General features: G+C 41.3%; 7 protein-coding genes across 7 annotated transcripts; 2 read left to right on the top strand and 5 right to left on the bottom strand.

The window, feature by feature from the left end:
- Positions 1–7,422: 7,422 nt before the first annotated feature.
- On the bottom strand, positions 7,423–7,854 carry M431DRAFT_488539 (hypothetical protein; the record flags this gene model as incomplete). Its single annotated transcript, XM_024916569.1, has 1 exon — positions 7,423–7,854. One exon carries the CDS (start codon positions 7,852–7,854, stop codon positions 7,423–7,425), a length of 432 nt encoding a protein of 143 aa, XP_024767185.1.
- A 1,305-nt stretch (positions 7,855–9,159) lies between these two features.
- On the bottom strand, positions 9,160–9,651 carry M431DRAFT_488538 (hypothetical protein; the record flags this gene model as incomplete). Its single annotated transcript, XM_024916568.1, has 1 exon — positions 9,160–9,651. The coding sequence occupies one exon, from the start codon at positions 9,649–9,651 to the stop codon at positions 9,160–9,162; it is 492 nt and encodes a 163-aa protein (XP_024767184.1).
- Positions 9,652–9,810: 159 nt separating this feature from the next.
- On the bottom strand, positions 9,811–10,503 carry M431DRAFT_501989 (hypothetical protein; the record flags this gene model as incomplete). The annotated part of the gene is made up of 3 exons (XM_024918080.1): positions 9,811–10,110; positions 10,231–10,378; positions 10,469–10,503. The coding sequence occupies 3 exons, from the start codon at positions 10,501–10,503 to the stop codon at positions 9,811–9,813; spliced, it is 483 nt and encodes a 160-aa protein (XP_024767183.1).
- Positions 10,504–11,652: 1,149 nt separating this feature from the next.
- On the bottom strand, positions 11,653–15,833 carry M431DRAFT_488536 (hypothetical protein; the record flags this gene model as incomplete). Its single annotated transcript, XM_024916567.1, has 4 exons — positions 11,653–13,269; positions 13,303–14,319; positions 14,371–15,524; positions 15,602–15,833. The coding sequence occupies 4 exons, from the start codon at positions 15,831–15,833 to the stop codon at positions 11,653–11,655; spliced, it is 4,020 nt and encodes a 1,339-aa protein (XP_024767182.1).
- A 991-nt stretch (positions 15,834–16,824) lies between these two features.
- Positions 16,825–17,465, top strand: M431DRAFT_396743 (hypothetical protein). The gene has a single exon (XM_024914836.1). It carries the CDS (start codon positions 17,049–17,051, stop codon positions 17,382–17,384), a length of 336 nt encoding a protein of 111 aa, XP_024767181.1. The 5' UTR covers positions 16,825–17,048; the 3' UTR covers positions 17,385–17,465.
- Positions 17,466–17,547: 82 nt separating this feature from the next.
- On the bottom strand, positions 17,548–18,384 carry M431DRAFT_102129 (hypothetical protein; the record flags this gene model as incomplete). Its single annotated transcript, XM_024911395.1, has 1 exon — positions 17,548–18,384. One exon carries the CDS (start codon positions 18,382–18,384, stop codon positions 17,548–17,550), a length of 837 nt encoding a protein of 278 aa, XP_024767180.1.
- A 4,111-nt stretch (positions 18,385–22,495) lies between these two features.
- Positions 22,496–23,026, top strand: M431DRAFT_102125 (hypothetical protein; the record flags this gene model as incomplete). The annotated part of the gene is made up of 1 exon (XM_024911393.1): positions 22,496–23,026. One exon carries the CDS (start codon positions 22,496–22,498, stop codon positions 23,024–23,026), a length of 531 nt encoding a protein of 176 aa, XP_024767179.1.
- Between the last annotated feature and the right edge of the window lie 91 nt (positions 23,027–23,117).

The following is a 23,117-nucleotide window of genomic DNA, read 5'->3' as shown; positions in this document are numbered from 1 at the left end:
AAGGAATTTACTATATAAGGGCTATTATAGTTAGTATACTAAGGCAGAGATAAGTAATTAGCTATAGTATTATTATATCTAAAAGACGGTTTACTATATTTATAATACCTTTTAGTCTTAGTGTAATTCCGTAGGTTATAGAATTTAAAGTACTACAGGTACTAAATAACCTAAGGGGGCTAAACTTAGATTTCTACTAAGAGGGAGCTGCTAAAGAGTTTAAAGCTGGGTTTAACGTCTTTATTAAAAAAAATAAAGTAGTTATATATATTAAGGGATTCTCCAAAGTTAGCTTTATAATAGGAGACGGGTAGGCTTTTAGCCCCTGCCCTAGCGTATACCTCCTCCGGAATTAGCGTATCTATAGGGTAAATCCCGCTTATATTAGTATATATCTTTAATATACTATATATAAGAAAAACCTTTTATAAATATACTTCTTTAATTTTTAAACTATTATTCCCTACTACTAGCTAAAGTATAATAATTTTATTTTTAATATTTTAATTCTTACCTCTAAAGGTAAAGCTTAATTAAACCTCTTAAAAGTAAGTAATATCCTTATTTATAAGCTTTAAAATCTTAATTAGTTTTTATCTAGCCTTAATAACCAATAGCTTTCTTTATATATAGTCTAAGGGAACTTAGATAAAGATATAATTATTAGGGTTTTCCTTAGGTTTATTAGTTTTATTTATATTCTTTTTATTAATAATAGGGGCTAGCCCTTTACTACCTATAAAGGAATACTTTAGGTTATTAATTCCTTTCTAAGGGTTTTTATTATAAGTATTTTCTTATAATATAATCTATGCTTACGTAACCCTAGGGTCCTTTTAGCTTGCTTTTTTAATAAATACAGGAGCTCCTACTATAGTAGAAGTCTTAGTAGTATCTAATTTATCCTTTTTATTATAAGATATATTAGCTAACGTTATTTTAGTTAGTTAAGCAGCTCTTTCTTTATTACTTAATTTCTTAAGGTCTTTAAGCCTCCCCTTAGGGTTAATATAAGAGGTAACGAAGTTTTTAAAAGTAGTATTTAAGTATAAGTAAACTTATTCTACTACTGCTAAGGAAAGCTAGGAGGTATATTACGCTAGGCAGGAGTTAATAACTATAGCTATATTTAATACTACGTTTTATTTAACCTACTATTATATATTAATTTTATTAATTTAGTTTATAATTTTATTCTTAGTAAAGGATTTCCCCTTTTTATTTAGGTTAGTAGCTTCCTTTATACTATTAAAAATAAAGGTAATAAGGCCTCTTAAGGCTATTTACGCTATAGTTACCATTACTGCTATACTTAGTCTTACTTTATTAAAAACGGGGCAAGGGTATTTTATCTATACCGAGGGCTTCTCTAAAGCGTCTTTTCTTCTTAAGGGTAAAGGGGAGGACCGTAACCTCTCCCGTTTTTAGGCCTAAGGGGGTCACCTCCTTCGGTAGTTAGAAGGCTGTCGCTGGTCCAGGGGCAACGGGTTTCGTTTTATTTTAGTTATCTAAAGGGTTTACAGATGTTTCTATCTCTCTAGGGTCCCCAGATAGGACCGTAAATAAAAAAATCGTAGTTGTTTTATCTAATAGCTAGTTAAACGGGTGGGAGTTTTTAGTAGTTAGGCACCCAAAAGGTAAGGTACCTGTAGATGTAGGAGGGAAGCTTGTTGTAGTAATTACTATACAGTAGTAGAACTAGCTTTTTATAAGGGATTAACATTATGAAGGACCAGATGTTACGACCTGGTTTACCGTAACAGCTAGATCCCTTATAAATAGCTGGTTCCACTATAATAATTGCTATAATTGAGATTATTAGCCTAAACCTTTGCCCTGTTTGGCGTAACGGTTAGTGGACTGTAATAAAGCTGTTGTTTACGAGGTGCTGTGACGTCCCGACCTAATACTTTAATAGTATTAGGTAAGTTCCTAAGGTAATAAGCCAAGGTCAATTGGTTTATGTTAGCAGAGAGGATAGGAAGTAGCTTTGAGCAGATGTAATCACGAAGCGAGTAAGATGTAATAAAGATTCAGTCTGTATTTAATCTTGATGCTTTGTTAACGACTGTCTAAGTTATCTAAAGAGCGTAGAGAATCGAATCTTATATATCCAGTCGTCTAGTAATTCTTACTTGTTATGTATTCAGGTACTCGTGAGAATGAAGCTATTCTTACGTCTCGTTGGTACGTACTGAGTGAGAATCGTCTTTGACCGATCCTGATTGGCTCTTCGTTCCGTACTTTCTCCGAGGTACGTACCGAGTTGGATCAGGTCGTAACAGTTAGCTAATAAAGATGATTGTTTTAGGTCGCGTTATTTAACTTTATATAGTTTATGTATATCGGCAGTTTATAAGTAATCAGCGTGTTGTTACAACTGAACAACGGGTGGATTAAAAAAAGGGATTTATGTAATTAGCTTACTTAGTGGACGTTAATAATAAAATAAATAAACAAACAAACAAACAATATTGAGACTGCCCTCATTTGCAAATAACACAGTAGAGCTGTTAAGTAATATACTACATAATAATAGAATTAAATAACCCCACCCTTAATATTCCGTAAGCAAATACCTTAACAGATTCACCAATTTACAAGACCTTCACCGTTTTCCAAGCGTTCTTAACCGCAGTCTGAGTATCCGTACTATTAATAGACTTGGCATGCTTGATTGTGAGGTTTGCGAATACCTTAAATGTACTCTGAGGATCAATATTCTTTAATGCAGGATCTGTTAATGCTGCGTACTAGATCCTACCAGCCGGCTCCCATAAATAATCACTAACACTAGTCGCAGCGAGATAAAAGGCTTGGTTGGGAATACCAGAATTAATATAGACTCCGCCCCAGTCACTATCTAGAGTATTAGGAAGGACTTTGTAGCCGTCTATGTCTTTTAGCTATAGATCGCTGCCGATATATTTGTTATTAGTATATGCCTCGCCAGGACGTGCTATATCGCGTAGAGCTTGAGCTCCTATAAGGTCCCGGAAGAGGCCTTTGCTAATAAGCTAATCTGCATTAGTTGCCTTTTCTTTAGGGTTTTTATTATACTATTTAATCATGGAGCCAAAGACGTTAGAAATAGATTTGTTAAGAGCCCCAGATTGGTATTAGTATGGAAGATTAGCTATGTATGCTGTTATTCTATAAGCTAACTCGTAACTAGTAATATCCAAACTCTTAGTAAAGGTATTAAAGATCTCTGGGTCTCTATTACTAAAGTATATTTATGTTTTATTTTAAAATATATTATCGTATCCTAGAGTTATAGTATTATCGTCATTATAATATATACTACTAATTAAATCTATGCCGTTATTATTAATACTATTACAATCTAAGATCTTACTAAAGAATTTAAAAAAGCTGCTAAAGTTATTGTAGACTTAAATAGCGTATAGATCTGTATTCTTTAGCAAATTATTTTCGGAAAAGAGGGGTTTTCCTAGCTGGCTGTTTGATTAATGTAAGTTATACAGGCGTCTAAATAGGCGCATAGCCCGCCCGCGAGCTGCAGTAGTGTCTAATAGCACTTTTCCAGCCTTAACGTCGCTTATACTACCTAAGTGCTTTTCTACCTGTTCCTTGGACTCTTTAGAAGCAGTGTTTAACTGAAGAATTTCCTGGAAGATATGGCTGGGAACTATTCCCTGTGGTTGTAGATGAGGCTGATTAGCGATAGTCCCGTCTTAAGTCTGTAGATGACTTTGGCGGACAGATGTAATGCGAGCGAGGGTTTTGTTTACTATGTTATGAGAATTGTTAGATGCTGTGTTTGAGGTAGTAATGGCTTATAGTATGTGAGGAGGGATAATGCTGCAGAAGTGCGAAACAGAGGCCCTTGCATTAGAATTTATAGTTATTATAATTATAGAAGGGTAAATGTTTTAAGGAATTGTTTTTATATATTATATATAAGAAGTATTATTAATTATAGTTAATAAAAATATTATAGAAGAATTCGGTTTATTATATAGGTGTAAAATAAAAGTATTATAATAGTATAATAAAATAGTGGTAAGAAGCTTTCTTTTAGCTCTTACCTAGCTTCTGTTTAGCTTTTATTTTACTTCTAGTCAGCCCTTTTTAATTTTTAGAAAGCAGCAACTGCTTTTAATCTTAGCTAGAATATATTTTCTATTGCTGTATTAGGGTAAGACTAAATTAGGGTTAAGAAAAAGAAGTCTAGACTTTTTTTACTTTATTAGTATATTGCGAATAGCTTACTTTCTCTACTGTAATACTCTTTTCTCTTTATCTTCTTAATTACTTTACTAAGCGTTATTGCTTCTACAGGTATAAAAGCTAGATCTATAATAATTACAAAGTATATCTAACCACATAGCTCTAACTATATAATTAGACTAAGGAGCTTTGCGACTGAATAGTTATAAGAACTATACTGTACCCTATATGCTTGCTAAGTATAATATTTAAAGACCTAGACTTTAACTTTATGGTCTGGAATGTAGAAAGCTATACTGCTAATGTAAGAAACTAGTGTAAATTTTAGCTAGGCAGACTTTGATTATAAGATTCTATATAATTAGCTCTAAATTAACTTTAACAACTAGCATATATATTTCTTCTTTAATATACTAGATAACTATAGTATTAGCGTATAAAGAATTTAGTAAAAAAATTTCACCTGTTTACTAACCTTACTATTAGTAAACTTCTAACGACTAGTCCTAAAATATACCTAACCCTACTTTAAACAGCCTTTATATATCCTTATTTAGTTAATTTAGCATCTGTAACGCCCTAGTTTATACTAAGGTATAGGGTAATTTCTAACTAATAGCTCTAAGTCGGGTTTATATTAGTAAAGATATATATTGGACCTCTTGAGCAGCTTTAGTTATAAAGTTAAGAGTTTAAACTAAAGTTTAAGCCTGTATATATAATACAATAGGTTTTAAGGCCATTAAGTATAGTCTAGTACTATTAGCTCCTGTAGCAGTAGATTAGGTTATTGCTAAAGCAAGAGTGCTTGATTAGTAAAGTATTACTGGTAGCTTTTATTGGCTTGGGCACTGGTAAATAACTCAGCGGTGGTGGACGGGATACTAGGCCCAACCCCCGCCTTATCCTAAGGAGCCTACATGGGGCTACGATAAATCACCTAAAAACTACTCCTATGAGTAACTACGAAGGTAGCCTGGGTCCTAGGCCACAAAGACGTACTAGGAAACGAAGAGGCCGACCGACTGGTAAAGGAGGGTTTAGAACTCCCTTGCTACTTAAGTAACTGCTTTACTATTACCTTTATTAAAAGGTAGGTAAAGAGGAAATAAAAAGAAATATAAGACGACAACTGGAACAACAACTACCTAGAGTCCTATAAGGCCGGCAAATAGGGCCTATATAAGGCCCCCTCTATACCCCCCGAGTTACACCTCCCACGCCTAATCCTACATAGGCTGCTGGCTAAAAGGACTAGACACGGGGACTTCGTAGAATACTATAAGAGATTCGGATACGACGCCAGGCCGATTTATAAGTGCGGTAAGCCAAGGATATAGGGATATTTTGCGAAATACCATATAGTAGCTCCTTTCCTCCCTGATGTACCGGAGAAGGAGGTGTAATTTAGAATAACTTATATCTAATACCTCCTCGGTAATAGGGGGTATAAGGACTTTTAGAAATTAGTAGAGGATATAAGCCCCTACGGCCCCCCCCTATAGATATAGATATATAAAATAGATTAACACTACCTTATTTCTTTTATTATACTAAAATGTAGCGAACGCTAGATCTAAATGCAGTAGCTCCTACCGTCCTAGTGCTTAGATATGGACTTATATAACTAGCTTACTTAGTGGATGTTAATAATAAAATAAATAAAATAAATAAACATTGGGCACTGGTAAGCTTATATTCGCTTGCAGTTGCGAAGCTTCCGCTGGGTGTTTTCTCTATACGTTGGAGCGAAGGGAAGAACCGGCTGGTTAACGAGGACTATAGACAAGCTACGCCGGAATTTCATTAATAGGGGCTTTAATAGATTAGATTAAAATAATAATATAAAGGTAATATATAGTGTAAAGGCCGTTAACGTAATCGAGGCTTATCTCCGTAAAACCCCCCCCCGCCCTTACTTAGTACTTACAGGGGGTTAAAGGAGGTTATTATATTTTTTTTTAAATATTAATCTACTATATAGTAAAGGTTTATAAAATAGTATATATTATATTATAGTTATAGTAGATGCTTAGGTTATAGTTTTTTTATACTGTTTTATAATAAGCTTTATCCTTAATGAATCTTTAGCTTAGAACTAGCTTCTATTTTATAAAACCTCCATAAGCTTATCGTAACCCTCCATTACCTTATTTAAGTCGGTTATCTTAAATAATGCCTTAATAATTAGCTTAAAGCTAGCGTTCGTTTTACTTTTTTAAATTAGCTATACTTTAATAAAAAGCTTTAACTAATTCCAAGTAGATTTAGACTGCTTTACAAATACTAGCCTATATATTACTAAGCCAGTAAGTTAATTAATACTTTAGTTATTAGCTAACTAATTTATAAATTCTTTAGGTACTTTATTAATAAGGAACTTACTTAAGTCTCCTGCAAGGGGAAGGTCTATTTCTATAAAACCTATGTCGGAAGCTTCCGTATTATAGCTAATAGAAAGCGTCTACTTCCAATAGCTAACTTTAACTTACGCTTTAAAGGTAGTTGTTAAATTAAAACCTTTTTACCTGGCTATCTTAAGCGCTGTATTAATATTACCTTTAGTAATCTAGAGTTAGCTGTTCCTAATGCTTAAACCGGCAGTACTGGTTTTGCGTTGGCGGATTGGTTAGGTTGGTATCGGGCAATCTTGTTACTAGTAGGGTAAGAGTGGTAGTAATATTTAATCTTGATTGCTATGAAGTGATAATAACTGGCTATCTAAGTATTCTAATGAATGTGGTGAAGTGAATTTATATACCTTAGTTGGTTCTGGGCTTGTATAATGAGTCGGGCGAGCTGGGACTTATTGGTTAACCGGGTTATAGTTAATCCGATTGCGCCTACCCTGGATCCAGCTGGCGGACTATTGTTACGATCCAGTTAATCGTAGCAGCTAGATCCTTATAAATAGCTGGTTCCGTTATAATAATTGCTATAATTGCGATTATTGGCCTAACCTTGTGCCCTGTTGGCGCTACGGTATAAGGGAACGTAACAGCTATTATATTGACCTGTTAATATACTAACACTATTTTGTTACATCTAGATTTTATTTATCTTCTACCCTTTAATAGATACAGTACCAGGCTACTTTATATCCTCGACCCTTTTTAAACGGTAATCAAGCTCTCTTATAATAGGATTATATGATTTCTGCTATTGCGGATATTTTTGTTTAAACTCTTCAATGAGCTCACGTACTTGAGTTTCTATTTTACGCACTGCCTATGCTTGTTTTTTATGTGTGATGGCTAGGCTTTCTTCATCTGACGTAGTCTCAGCTTTGTTACTTCCTATGATAGAGTCCGAATCGCTGTCAAGATACGCTGCGGTGCGATTTCGGCGTCGGTTACGTTGATTTGGCCGATGGCTTTGGAGATTTTCATATGTTTCCAGCCCTTTTCTTAAAAACCAGAGACACTCGTTGACCTCATCGCATTCCTTAAAGGTCTTGGCAACATGCATTTGCCTTACATTACTCCATTTGTAGGGGAAATACTCTCCCTGAGGAGAGTTATCTAACTCTAATGTGGGTAATGCGGAAAGAATTTGGGAAGGCCCAGTTGACATTTGCTCGCGAAAGCCAACTAATTTGGCATACAGCTTACTTTCAGGCATTCGAACCAAATTCTGCTCAGGCTGTATTACATAGGGCATGTACTTTTTCTAAAGCAGACTACTTGCTAGTTTCCAGCCGTCAATAGGGTGACGTTTAACATTTGTTGCTGGTAGTGGATTCGCAAGAGTTCCAATTCCACGAGACTTAGTATAGTGTCTCAGAAGTCCTTGATGCGCAATAGGCCACTATATGAACTGCTTGTCTTCTTTGTCTTTGCGTATGAATCCCCGGCTGTGTGGATAGGGGAGAATCCAATGGCTCCTAATGAATGATCTTTTTAGCTCTTGACGCTACTTGCGGGCGCCAGCCTTCCCCCGTGCGGTCTTGATAGTATGAAAACTCTGTTGGAAGAGTATACGATAAGGTTTCTTATTCCAGCCTTTGCGTTCAAAGTGGTCATCCTTGGATTTCCAGAGCCAAGTAAACAAGACATTAATATCCTTTATTACTAGCCTGTTTCCCTTAGTAAGTTGAAGCGGTTGATAATCTTTAAGCATAGAATTTATTATACTATTATAGCAGAGAGGAATCTCTCCTGATAATGCGGCCTCCCTGCATTCTGGCTTTAACACCGACTTAACATAGAAGAACACATCCTTCCGAAATGTACATAAGTAAAGCTCTCGAAGGTAGTCCTCTAAAATATCAAGGTATGCGGGGGTAGCACTAAATTCAAGCATCTATTAATAGGCCTTGTTTACTTGAATAAAGTCGATTCGTATATCTTGAACTTAGTGGTACTGGGCGTAATAGGCAGTCTGTATGGAAGGATTATTGAATATTATATAAGCTGTATATAGTTGGCGGAAAGTAAGCGTATTTTAGTTAATTTTATTAAGGAACCAAGCGTAGCTATATATCTCTATAGTCCGTTTGAATCCAAAACCTTTGTATCGATGCAGTCCGCTTGGTTAATGTGGATCAGGTTGTAGTCGTACGTCCTGCCAGCAACCACCGACTTTCTATATTAGTCTACCTGTATATAAGAATTGAAGGCAGTGAAGAAACATAAGCATAATTCTTATATGCTCCCAGGTCACAAAATGCAGGTCTTAGAAGCTATATACCAGCTTAAACCCTATACAGAATTTATTAATATTCCACCGTACCTATTAAAGCAGGGTCTTAGTAGTGAAACTATAATATAAAGAGTTATCCTCTGTAGGAGCGACTAATTGTTTATTGTAGGAGCCTTAGGAGTAAATATAACGACCAATTGCGTAGAAGAGATTCCTAGAAACGTAATACTCCTCTCTAATACCAAAAGATTTCTACATTAATCCTAGCGAAGCAAAGTAGCACCGAAGTTTCGTATACAGGTATACCTTAACTAATGCGACTAGTTAATAGCTAAGGCCACCTCCGACAAGTTCCCATGTTTTCCTTAATTTCTTATCTAAAGTAAGGGTTTTAATAGCTGTGTTTGCAAATGGATATATATTTCCTACTGCAAAGACTTCCTTAATACTAGGGTAGAACTGAGAGTAGAGAAGACCAGTAGAGCGGCATTTTAAGCGATTACCGATCTTAATCATTAAGCTCCTACTATCACCAAGCATAGTAAATAGATAAAACACCTGCTTCTGGGATCCTTCATCGGCGGATGAATTGCTAATTTGAGAAGAATATGACTCTAGGCAACATCGCTTATATAGTAGCGTTTCGGCTTGCATATCTTCTTTATTATTATTTCCTTCAGCTGCCATGGGATCCTGAGGTATGACTTTCGAAAGCTGCTGCGGGCAAGTCTCCTTTCCGATGTCGATATAGAAGTCGGTTGTAACATAGCTCTCGTCTACCGAACTGGTCCAGTACTCTTTAAACCTTAATACCATTCTCTCCCAGGTAATATCTTTGGTAACTGTTTTTAAATTCTTCGCTTATAAAAGGATAGTAATGTCTTAAAACTGATGAAAACCTGGCTCTTAAGTAGTGTTAAGAATATAAGCCTAAATATCCGCCAGTGGCTCCGGCGGTAAATAGTATACTAACTATTATTCCCGCGCAGCCGGATGCACATACTGTGTAAGTGTTTCTACGCCACGGGCGGTAGAGTTATACCGGTTGTAGTTATAGCTTAATAGATAATGCTGGACATATGCGCTGCTGTAACTTTGGTAAATCGCTGGGAGCAGAATACCGTCTATCCATAGTTGGAAATCTTTATCGCAGAGCTTACTGCTCTTCTGTTTAGCTTGGTATAATTTGGGAAAAAGGAAATATAAGGATATATTCTTAAAGCTGATAATTCGGCCGAACGTATAATAGGGAACTTGGTGTACAGGCCGGTGGACCTGATGTTAGACTCCGTCCCCGTTAAAATATGTTACTAGAATTAATCAAAGGTGTAAAGTAGATTAAAGATCTGAGATAGTCATTCTAGTAGGTGACCAACGAATGCCTCGTTTAGCAACAGCGAGGCTGCTTGGGAACGCCACGATATTATCCACATTAAAGGTAACGCCTGCACTAATCAAGACTCTCTCATCTTTATCTAAGGAAATATAAGGGACTTCGACTCTTAAATCAAGGCCACAGAAGACCTTCTTTCTAAATTCGGGGCTTATTAGCCCAGCCAGGTCATCTTTCTTGCTTACAATAGCCTTGTTACTGAGGACGTCAGCGCCTAATCCAACCGTAGATTCCAGATACTCGGCAAGGCTAATCTGTGCATTCAGACTTCCCATGCAGTTTTGTTTTGCTGCTTAATGGCAACTATTGCAACACCCTTGAAATTTAATGAGTTGTTCTGCCAGCTTCTGTGCAAGGTATCCAAATAGATCTAACTTATTGTTCCCTGGCTGGGGCGAGGATTCTAGAGGTGCATTAAAGCTAACGACCTCTTCCAGGTCGGGACTATTATAGTTTAGGACAGGATTAGATTCTGCAGCATCTACGGGAATTCCATTATTGAAGATAGCTTGCTCTGCCGTATCCCCTTCCAACTAAGGATCAACTTCGGCCAGGAATTGTAATATGTCTCTTTAGTCTGGTTGTGGCATATTAGTAGGGTTAGTTAGCGAAAGGAAGCCGCTAAATGTGTTTGCCAGTTGTAGAGATAGGACTAGGTTGTAGAAGTTAGTATACGTTAAGTCACGTTATACAGAGGAAGCATCCCGCCGCGCCGCCCGCTTCCGTTCTACATCCGCTGCAGCTTTAGCCTTAGCTGTTAAGTATTTTCGGGGCCTACCACGCTTGCGCTTTCCCAGGGTACTTCTGTAGCTCGTGTCATCCATAATGCTGTTACTGGTGAAATCGGGTTTTCAGATAGAAGTATATAGGTAGAATAAAGAGTTGATAGAAGCTGTAGAATAGGAAGAAGAGGAGGCGCAGAGAGTGTTAATCCAGAGATTAAAGAGGAAGAGGGGCCTTTTCAATGTATAGGTTAGAAAAGCAGATAATATGTTCATCTATAGGTGGGGAAGGCAGATGGTTCTTCTAGTCTGCAGGTTGAAAGGCAGGAAATATAGAAAATAAGGCTTTTTTGGTTTTTTACCTGAAGAATATATAAGAGAGCTTGTGATATGCTGTAAATAGGGGTGTATGTAAGACTGCTAAGACCTGGCCTCTAATTGGCTAGGTTATCTATTAGCGTATGAGGTGGGTGCTAGATTCCTAAATGGGGTTAGTTGACCGCGAAATTCAAAAGAGTTTAGCTTTGACTGCTAAAATCTGATTGGCTAGTATATTTATCATCGACGACGAGGTTAACGAATTAAAGTGCAAATTTCACAGCAATGAAGAATAGAAATACGTTAACTAGTATGTGAGATAATATGTAAGCCTTGAAATATCCTTAAATTTAATTCTTACTTATTTTATACTATTTTTAGCTTCTAGTTTGAGGTGTTAAATATATAGTAGTAGCTGAAGTTTGTAGTAGCCCTGCTATTGGCCTGATGGTCATAGGTAAAGTCGAAAGGGTTAATAAAACGCTTGTTATAGAGCAGTGCGTTGTCATCAACCACTACAGCACTTTCCACCTCCCAAACTTTCCCAATTAGGAAATAAAGCTTTTGGATAGCTCTATAGCAGATAGCCTTATTGCTGTCATCATATTTGAAGACATATCGGCTTTGGAGCGAGTTCCCAATAACATTTGTTATCCATAAGGCTTGAAGGAAGCGGTCTATCTGGGATAGTTGGCGGGGTCCAGCATAGATAGGGGTATCTTTATATGCGCTTTCTCCGAGATATAGCTCGCATTGGTGGAGGGGTTTAGTAAATCTCCGCTGTGAGGAAAACATGTAAGGCGCCCAGTATTGAAGGGAGAAGAGCGTTGGGTATGCTCTCATCCGATTGGACGTGTTTGCCTCTTTACTCTTATCACCGTTGAACATGACCATGATATACCGCCCAATTCGGAACTGAAAGCTATTGTCCCATCTCTCCTGCGCGCCTTCACTGGAGTAGCTAGCGAGAAATACCTGCCTGAGCTCTCTATAGAGGGCTAAGAACGGAGCATTATGCCATGTTGATTTAGACCCTGTAACGAAGAGCTTGGCGAAGACGAAGTCAGACCACTTCTGTGGGTTAACATCCTTAGTCCCAATCCAGCAAGGTATCGCTTCCGGTAGAGGTTGCAGGCTTGGAGAACTCTCTGCCAAGCTAGTCGTACTGGAGGCTGGGTAGTAATAGTTCCATGCCTCTTGGTAAACCTCGAGGAGAACCTCGGCCGTAAGTATCTTGCCCCTGGGCTGCATGACGTCCCTGCTAATCTTTTCTAGCCGGGGAAGCTTAAGAGGAAGATCTTCCACGGCTCGCCTAAGACGGGTCCAGAAGAACTGCAGTTTGGCAAGGAGGTGCTGGCTGTATGAACGGCCAACTTCCTCCGCTGTAAGAGTGATCGCACGCTCATACAGCCTAGTGACAAGAGATACGTCGCCAGCGAGACTGGCCTCTTTAGCCTCGTCCATCCAGAGCGTAATAAAGTAAGCGGGAGAGATTGATCTGGCTGAGCCAGCTTGGATGCTGGCCTGATGTGACCAGCGAGCCTGTAGTGGGCTTCGAGGGATGTAAAGTCGCATAAGCTCCGCTATAGCAATGTGGCCACCGGGCCAGTAGAAGTGCCGAGCCTCAAACCAGAGCGTCCCCATTCGCTCAATGGCTTGACTTAAGCCCAAGCCCTTCCGCGTATATACAACCCGCTGGCCGTTCTCAATCTTCTGTGTTTTCCAGCTGGATAGCCAAATCCACTTATCGTAACTCAAGCCCTCGTGGGCGCTGTCGTGGAGAGAGAGCGCAAGCAGCCTTAGCATGAGCTGTGCGGTGTAGAAACCTGCCATAACTTGAGCGTAGGTGGCTGCGCGTAAGGTGGAATCACCTGCCGCCTTACTTTGGTTGAGGAGGCGCGCCTGGTAGAAAAGCTGGTCGACGGGCAGGATAAAGCGGCATGCTTGCATGGTTATGAAGCTGATGAGATCAACCGTGGGGATAATCCAGAATGGGTAGTGCTATTCGTCCCGAGGCGATTGAGGACCCCTTACAGCGCTCTCCACGGCACCCATATACGGATAGGCCACAGGATCGAAGCTTCCCCGAGAGAACATTGTAAGAATAACATTAAATCGGAAAGTAATCTCCTTTCGCGCGGCGTAACTCGTGGGATGCTGGTGGCTAGCCACGGCAAGAAGATGCCTCTTGTTGGCGTCCCAGGCAGCTTCTAAGTTCTTGGAGGAGGGAGCAGAGTGGTTTGGGGCTCGAGATTTCTGCTGTGCATCCGCATACAGGGTGTTGGCCATGGTTTCGGTTAGGGCAAGGGAAGCAATGCTCGATGTACTGAACGTCCGGTAGCCGCTGTACATGGTTGAGAACAGCTCCTTGCTGCAGCTATATGATTTGCCGTGGACAATCCCAAGGGTGTGGGAACCAGGATGCCCCGGATACCGGGAAGAGGCCCGCTGGCCTTTCTGTGGCGGCTGGGCCTCAGCTGAGTAGCCTTCCGCATCACGGATGTGATGGAGCCGGTAATATATGGGCTTTAAAGAGATACTGGGAGAAACAGCCGTAATATGGGAGTGGTACTGCTTATTGTACTGCTGTTTCCAAAGGAGGGTAAGCGGGATCTCCGTCCTATCAGCGTTGCGGCCGGCTGGCATGTCTCGGAAGCCGATATCCAGCCAGCAAGAGCGAAGATCAAGAAACTCAGGGTTGACCAATGTAAAAATAGTTTCTATAAAGGATTGAATGGCGCCTTGGGCCATAGGGTGCGCAAACTGGTTTTTAAGGTCATGTGCCTGGAAGAGAAGCTGAGGGTTGCGAAAATAGGCGAATGTAGCGGGAGTACTATTGTTTCCGGCCTGGCCGTGGCGTGGTATACGGATCTCGTTGCAGCGGCTTGTAAACTCTCGCCAGAACGCCGCTAGACAGGAGCCGGGAAGCGTATATCGGAGGTGTAGTGCGCGAGACTCGTCTTCTCCCCTCCAGCGTTGTGATGCCGGTTTTTCTTGATATGATTTTGACTTGGCGTTGGCTATATCGAAGGACTGAGGGAGCTCCTGGCGCTAGATTGCAGGCACGGTCTTGCGAATAGCTGGGAGAATTGCCTGGTCTACCAAGTCTCGCTGTCGATCAAGCGACAGGGCGGTAATGGCCTTGCGCGTTTGGCCATGTTTAAACATGGGAGCGGATGGTGAGTTGGTTTCGGGGAAGAAGACAAAGACAGAGAGGCTGAAGTCTACGCCAGTGGCTGAACCGAGAAATATATTTCTTGTACTACCCAGATTGACTCCGTGCGGTTGGATGGCTTGATTCCCTGTTATAGATCGACTGAAAGGTGGTAAGAATGAGATTGTAAATTTGTAGGTTGGGCGAATGGCTTCGAGAGCTGTCGCGCCTAACCAAACGCTATCAACATCCCATAAGCGGCTGATCTTAACAGAATCGTGGGCGTGCTGTAAGATGGTTTGTTCGTCTTTGTATATTGAGAGTCGTTGCGGGCGCGACGGCGGTGTGAGGAGCTTCTTGCATCGGGAAAAGTAAGACTGCGGGTAAGTAGTGTTGGCGGTAGTGTTGTCAGTGTTACTGAAGACATGTGGTTGGAGTATAGTATACAGATCGGGAAGTTCAGTCTTAAATTGAGCAGCTAGCTCGCGGAGGGAGGCTGTAGAGTTTTCACCACTGCTATTGGCGCCATCACTATTGTCACTCTGATGGCTGGCTGTAGAGCTTGGCTGGCAGCTGCATTGGGTGTGAAAGCAATCCTTGAAGACTTGTTGGTAAACTCTGGCTTGTTGGTTGATAAAACTAGGGCCGGCGGGTGTCTTTTGTAATTGGAGGGCGTTACTAGTACGTTGGGCGGCTGTTTGTGGTATTGGCGGTTGTTGTATGGCTGAAGTTAGAGGCGTGAGGGAAGGCCGGGGCGAATGGCTGGCGAAAATGTTTTCGCTACCTCTGAGGCTTGCTGGTATGAAAGGTTCATCTAGAGCATCACTAATATTGCTAGAATCTAAGGGTGCTGTCGTCAGGATATCGTAGCTCGACTGCTCATCTGGCTGCAGCTCATCTGGTAACTGTTCATCTGGCTGCTGCTCTTCTGGCTGCTTCTGCCGCTGCTGCTGCCGAATCTGTCGCTGCCGTTCGTAGTATCGCCGAGACCGAGCAGCACCCAGTGCTCGTTCCCGATCAAGCTCATCATCTTCGTTGCCTTTATGGGATAGAGTTGGCAAAGACCTCGCTATAGCTGGGGCAATAGGGCGTACAGCTCTAGCTATTTACTTATGTAAGTAATGATTACTAACTACTTATTATCTATTATTAATAGTATAAAAGGGTAAATGGAGGAACCTTTCTCTCTTTGGTTGGGAACTAGCGGTGAAGGGGAATTAATGATAGCAGGATCATCAAGAGGCTGCGTTTGTGTTATTCGTTCTATGACTCGAACATAAGGCGTATGGGTAGCTTCTTCTATAGTAGCCACTCGTTGCTTTTGTAATAATGTTTTACGGCGCTTTTGAGAGCGTTGTCTCTCGAGCTTGCGGTGTTCTTCGGCAGAGAGCTGTTGGCTTGGCCGAGGCATTGTACCTGTAGATACAAATTCTTATATATAGAAAAGAAAAAACGAAAGGGATGAAAGAAAGAGGGAAGAAGAAAGAAAAGAAAAGAGATGAGAGGGAAAAGGGAAAGAATAATATGGGCTATGACATCCTGGTCTTAATCTCTTGGTATAGGGTAGGATTCCACCTGGTGTCGGCTTATGCTGCGGAGAGAGCGAGTAATCTTTAATCTGTGCGACTGTAAGTGCGTAAGGAAAATAATAAGTATGAGCTTTTATTCGATATTGCCACTCTGTTGACAACTAGCTATATGAGTCGTTTAGGTGAGTGTTGTGGAATAGATTTTTTATACAGTTCTAGGTTCTTGGATTGACGAAGAGTGGTAACTCTGCCGGAGCTAACCTAACTTGCTTTCGTGCAGTCAGACGGGCTAGGTATCCTTTATTACTTGTGAAATTCATCAGGCCAGTTCAAAGGTGTGTACAGTGCGTTCGATGCATTCCCTAGCTGTTAAAAAATGGAATCATTACTGCATCTCGCTTCCTCTGTCTTCCTCTCGCTTATGCTGTATTACGGCTATGATCTAACAGGCTGCTGCAGCACGAGCGATCTATCGCTAATTGACTTATTAACCCAAAGCCTTCCCGCGGTTCTTTCAGCGGGTATATACTATAAGAGGCCCTTTATCTATAAGTCAACCAGGCCATCATTAAAGGCGCTTTCAAAACTGAACTGCTTGCTGCTTGTACTAGCATATTGGTGAACTGGAGTTGCAGCTAAACCTATTTTTACTTAAAGAAGACTAGCACAGAAGTTCTGACAGGGGGTCCGACCGTTTTATCAGCCAATGAAATCGCTCTAAACAAGGATGTTCTCACGGTACGTACCTGTGATACGCTTTACTAAATTAAGTAGAAAGTGGGGATAACCTTGATTTCCACATATCTATCAATATTGATTAAGGATATATATAAATAAAAAATTTAATTAAATCCAGATAAATGTAAGGAATCGATTGATATATATATTGCTTATTTTTATGGTGTTGTGGTTTCTGAAATTCCCTTTTTGTGTTTTGAGATGAAGGAAAAATCGCCCAAGTTTTCTCGAGCACCCGACCTGGCCCTGACCCGACGTAGACCACCGATGACTCTAGTGGTTCGTTAACCATTCTTCCATGCCAACAATGTGCCCATAGTGTTTCAGTTGCTACCCCTTCTACCCCTTCTACCCCCAAAATGGTTTTTCCAGCATCGCCACTCTTCTCTTTTGATATACCTAGAGAAGATGTCATCTCTGCTTATAGTGTGTGGCAGCGAAGTCAATCAAGAAGCAGTGAACAGAAGGCTTATTACGATTTGGTTGAAGAGCTGACCATAGCCAAGGGCTATACACTTGACATGATTGCCTGTAACCAAGAAAGGATGTGCAAGTTCTACGAAAAGCATGACATCCCGCATTGCCTGGAACTATGTGTGCAATGTTCAATGGTTTGGGAAACATCATGGGAGGGCACAGAGCGTAGAGTCGGTTGTTTGCTGATGCAGGACATCGGTTCATATCCAGCTTTATAAAACCTATCTAAATATAAGCTCTTATGTCGTTCTTCATTGTAAATTCTAAGATAGTCAGTCGCATCTTCGTCCTCCAGAATCCCAGATTCAGATTTCTCTTAGCCATGTATATCACAGGGAAACTAAAGCATTGCCGATATTATTGTAGCATCATTGCTGTCTATTAAGAGTTGTTGAAAAGCTCGTGAATACGAAGAGGCTTATGGGAGGCACGTGTTTTGATTTCAAGGATCAATTCGGGCGGTACCACCAGGCCTTCTTTCCGGATGGTCAACTTAGATCCCGTAGGGGTGATATCAGCTAGGCCCTTAGACGGTGATAAGGATAATGATGCTAGTATGTTTGAGAGGTTGGTATCTCCCGGCTCTTGGCTATGGGGCATTGTATCAGCGACATATCCGTCCGTTTCATGGCGGACGATGAAGTTCAAATCGCCAAAGCGGTATGATATTACTCTATGATGTCCCGTGCTACCATCAATCTGGTTAGTTGTGTACGCTTTCTCAAACTCGTGACCAAAGCCTCTGAATTCATGCGGCCCGATATATTCTTGGGTGGTGGTCTCTTCACGGCAAAAGATTGCTGTATTTTTTGTGACTTCAATGTGGATGGTGAATGTTTGAAGTCCATCTTGTAGCGAGCCGGGGTTGATGAATGACAGGAGCTTGCGGACGTTGTTCCGGTCGGTTACCACATCAATTAAACGGATGTCAAACGTTGGATTTGTTATATATACGGCGCGAAACAAAGGTTCGAGTGGACTGTCCGGATGGCGAGCTGCATTTTGGGCGATGTAGACAAGACCAGAGTCCTTTCGCAGCCGTCTAGAACCTCTGAGAGGAGACCAAAGAGGCGGGCTACCTGGGACAGCAATGGTGGGTGTGGGAGCCTCAATCCAATTATAGGAGGATAGGGGCTTGACGTCAGTGATTGACGCCAAAGGAGCACGGAGATCTTTGAGATCCAGGCGGGTGACCTCGGCTATGATACTGGATGGCATAGTTTGAAGTTCTAACACAAGGTCATAGAGATGCCGGAGAGGAATTGTTGCGAGATTCCGGGTGATAAAAAAAGTCCAAGAGATTGAAGTGCGGCAAAAGTATTTATCTTTGCTTCTGCAGACGCAGACGACGGGCTTACTAGGTGTCCGCAGTAGGGAGGGGGTGGTTTGTAAATTGTCCAAACGGAGAATCTACTGGAAAGCAACTGTCAGCTTGCTTGCTCCTCCTTTATTCCTTTAGAATTCTTTAAGGGCAGTACGCGACCACTGCTCTAGATATGTGACGTTGGACTTTTTCCACCTAGAAGTCGAGAATGATTGGCAGATAAGCAGTGGACGAGTCGGAATTATGAATAGCGGGGTGAAAATCATTTGTAGACAGAGTAAATGCCATCCTATCTAAGTGTCCACATATCTGGGTTGTATCACATTCCTCCATACATTCCTAATTAAAATCTAAACCCTGGCTAGTTTTACATCCCGCGGCTTACCCTAAAGAATGCATGAGGGCCCAGCTACTGGTCCGGGGGCATTAGTGTCTCACCAGCATTATCACTTCAATTCCAATGGATACGCCGTTTCTAGTGACAGGAACCGGTACAAAGCTTGCCATCGACCTAGTAGCCTTGCTTTGGAGACTAGGGGCTATAACTCTAATTATTCATCCTTGCATCGATGTGGTTTAAAGTTGGTCGAGGGTGATCACAAGTATCCTTGATTAACTCTTGTCGATGCTCTTGTGCGTCTAACAGATGCTGACGAAAATAAGTGCGGTCTCCACGAAGAGCCCAAAGGTGATCTTCTGCTGCCTGAGTCTTCACGGCTCTCTTACACTGTCGTAGCTTGTGCTGAATGCCAGCACTCCGAAGGCCTCTCCTAGCACAAAAGCTGCATTTTCCAACCCACCACTTAATTAAGGCTTCCCAGTAACTTACTTCTTCAGCGTTATCCCACCGCAGCGTGCCCATGGAGTTACGCTCCGGCTCCATAGGGGCAAGCCCCGCTGGCTGACGAGGAAATCCGCAGAGTTCTGGCGCTTTGGCGTTTTCGATTTTGGCGGAAATAGAACGTAAGAACGAGAGTCTCAAATACGAGAAGGAGGTTAGGGAACTATAATTCTCCTAATAGTATCTGCTGCTTAAACCACGCATAAGCTTCCGTATTAGCGCTAAGATTAGCGCTACCTTAATTAGAAGCTATTTTTAGAATAAGCTTCGTAAGGAACTGGTTATTATAGCCCTCGTGACGCAGTGGCTAAGCGCCTGGCAGGCTCTATGCGCGTTCATCGCATAAGGCAGTCGGTTCGAATCCGGCCGAGGCACCCTTTTCCAGCTAATTTTTCCCAAGACACAACCAACCAATAAGCAAGCCCCCCGGCTTGTAAAGACACAACGCTGAAGACCCCTCTAGGTCCCGCAGCAGCTATAGGCTAGCTAGCCTACGACGACACACTAGGTTTTTCCCCTTGTAGAGAGGGGTTTTTTCCCTTATACTAGCTTGCTAGTATAAAAATTCTGTATCTTTCCTTTATCACACTGAAACGTAGCGAACAGGGGTCAACACCTCCGGCTATTAGTTGATAAGCTTGCTGTCTAGCTAGGCCGGTCTCGAAGGAACAAGACCACGTGGAGGTGATTAAGACGGAAACTGGCTCCTACCGACCTATTGCCCAGATGAGGATTTGTGTATCTAGTTAACTAGATACTTATGGTCGTTAATAATAAAACAAACAAACAAACAAACTGGTTATTATATATATAAAGGACCGCAATAACTTATCAGATTATAGGCTTATTTTTGCAGTAGCTATCTAGGCCCGCCTTTAAATTAAGATACTTTATCCAGTAATCCCTAGTACCTAAAAACCTTACTATCTCTGTATAATAATTAATAATAACTTCGCTATAAAAATAAAAGGGTGCGTATATATTATAACACCCTTAACTATAAAAAAACAACCTTAATATATCTAAGCTTTCTAGCTAACGGAGAATTAATTTCGCCCTTTTATAATTTACTTCTCTTATATATAAATTTATATTATAATCCAGCTCTAATTTTCTAATACTAGCAAAGTATAGCTAGCAGCCTATAGTCCTCTACTACTCAATCGTTTTAAGTATATTCATCAACCGGAAATCAATAGCTAACGTATACTACTTATCAGCTTTATACTTATTAAGCAACTTTATAATAGCGCATCGCTCCTTAACTACATCAATAGATAACAATTTGCTAAGACTACCGAATAGGGGCTTGGCAAGCTTACGGCTGGGTAAACAATTTCTCTGGCTATCTCGTAGAATAGACCCGGTATAAGGCGACGGGGATATAACCGGTGGTTGTGGTTCTGGTGACGGAGTCCTGTGAGTAATTCGCCTTCTCTTTTGGGGTGGTGGTGATGGCGTCCATGAAAGAACTAACACAAAGTAGGAAGCCAAAGCTGAGCTTACGATCCGTATCCAGGAACACCCTAATCGTTATCAACACACGCAAATTGTTTACTCGATGCACCCCAGCTGTGCAGTGAATTATCAACAGGATAACCCACATAGGCGCGACAACCTCTTTAAATTAATTTGCGAGGCCTGTGGTAGACTGAATAACGAGTGGGATGATGACGCACCTAAAGAGCGGTTTGTAGCCCACACACTTCGTACGACAGAATGTATGTCTGCTGAGAACACCGAGCGTCTTGGGGGCTTCTTGGACGTCCTACTAAGGTTATGCTTTCAACCACAGCATCAACTACCTTCTCTCAATATTCTGATGGGACAATCTCAGCGCTGTGAGTTGAAAGATTGGCACAAGTCGTGGTTCAAACATCTGGAGAAATATGAAGACTCGACAAACTGCCGCGAGCATTAGGCCCGAGCATACCTTATCCCAGTTTTCAAGCAGCTCAACATGCTATTTAGAAGAACCTCGTGGTTTCTACCCATTTATGAAGTTGTCGATTGGCGACATATCTGTCGTGTACTCGTCGACCGGCTCTCAGAGATTGAGGGTCGATGTTACCTCTTAGCTGGTGGTACAGAAGCTGATACAGGTGGTACAGCAAGAAATGATGGGCTACGGCGCAGCGATAGAGGGATTGACTTATGGCATGAATTGAACAGGACCACGGCACATTCCACAAGACTTTGGGAAGCCAGGCAACCACATCCAGTTCGAAATAGCCGATTTGTAGGTATCTTCGATCCTTCCGACTGATTTATATACGCAATTTTATAGGGATAAGTTAGAGATTTTAAATCCTCTTTGTGTAGGTATTTCGATGCAAAAGAAAAAGAAATTATTACAAAGATCTTATCTTGGAAGTATCGTGCTTGCTGGCCTGGTTTCCGATGCGACTGGGTTATATTGCACACGTAGAACTCCATAGATCGTAGACCAGCCCTATCTCTTGTCGTTAGAGTTGGTAAAAGTTCTACAGCTAAGTCCAGGTTCAGCGTCCACTTATTAAACATAAATTTTTTTAGATCAGCCACTTTTAGCTAAAATGACTAAATAGTCTTGTTGTTTTTCACACTGTGTCTTGCCTTAACAGACATATGACAAGTTTCGCCAGTGGCAACTGAGTATTAAAACTTGAGGCACCAGGTAATATAAATGTGATGTATGCCAATATCTATGAAACTGCAAGCCTCTCTCTCTTGCATTCATATTACACGTCGAAGCTTCAGATACTGGCTTGGAGTCGGTATATTGACTTTCATTTACAACTCTGCTTTAGACCGGTGAGTCACGTGATAGACCTGAAACACTGAAGGGGTAGTGGACGCGTGTCCTCTGGGCAAACCCTAGGGGCAGCAGCAGGACCTGAAGTTGCATTCTCAGCATTCTGGCTTATCTTTCCATATTCTTCATGCCAATCATCGACACTGAAATATCTACATCTGATACTATTTTTTCGGATGGCAACTTCGACCTTGATTATGGCACTCCACAATCTGCAACAGTTGACTGTCAGGGGTGGACCTTGGCTGACCCAATTCGCCAACCGAGGACAGAAGCAGCGCAGGATCCTGAATCAAGTGGTTTGGGGTCTTCCTACTTATCTTTTACTTATACGATTGTTTGGAAACTACAGTTACGCAAAGGGAGAATGATGACGCTCACAGTTGACACAGTAGAAGACGTAAATATTCCGTCCGGTACATTTTGGGACAAGACCTTGAAGCCTGAACTTCTCGACGTCGTGGAAGAGAAAGCACCCGATCCACAATTCAAACCCGACGACACAAGAATAATAGTATCAACTTCAAAACGGTCTCAACGTGACTTCCACAAACGCTTCAGCGCACTTCATATTGATTGGAATCTTGTGGAAAATAAACTGCAATCTTGGAGCCATCTGGGTAATAATCTCACCGTTGAAATCTGGTTTATTTACAAGGAAACTCAGCTCGACACCACCAATAAAAGTGGAATAACCGGCCGAGGAGCTACTAACAAACAGCTTGCCGCACGCGATAAGCTCATAGCTCAACAGGAAGCCTCTGGCGTGCGCCCTGTTTGGAAGGACGTCTACGAAATATTTGAGTGCTCTAGCGCCGTCTGCCCGAATCGAGGATTCTCTTGCTGGCGGAAGCCAGGCAATAAGAAGCACTATAAACTAGATTCTAATACCATGGAATAACTCGTTGATTGTGCGGAGGCAGGAAATAAGCTTGAGACGCATGACGACCTGAGCGAATTCGTGAATTGATATATAAGCATGACGAGGAAGA

The sequence above is a fragment of the Trichoderma harzianum genome (genome assembly GCF_003025095.1).
Source record: "Trichoderma harzianum CBS 226.95 unplaced genomic scaffold M431scaffold_44, whole genome shotgun sequence".
In the NCBI taxonomy this organism is placed as follows: Eukaryota; Fungi; Ascomycota; class Sordariomycetes; order Hypocreales; family Hypocreaceae; genus Trichoderma; species Trichoderma harzianum.
This window is presented reverse-complemented; position numbering and strand designations above follow the sequence as displayed.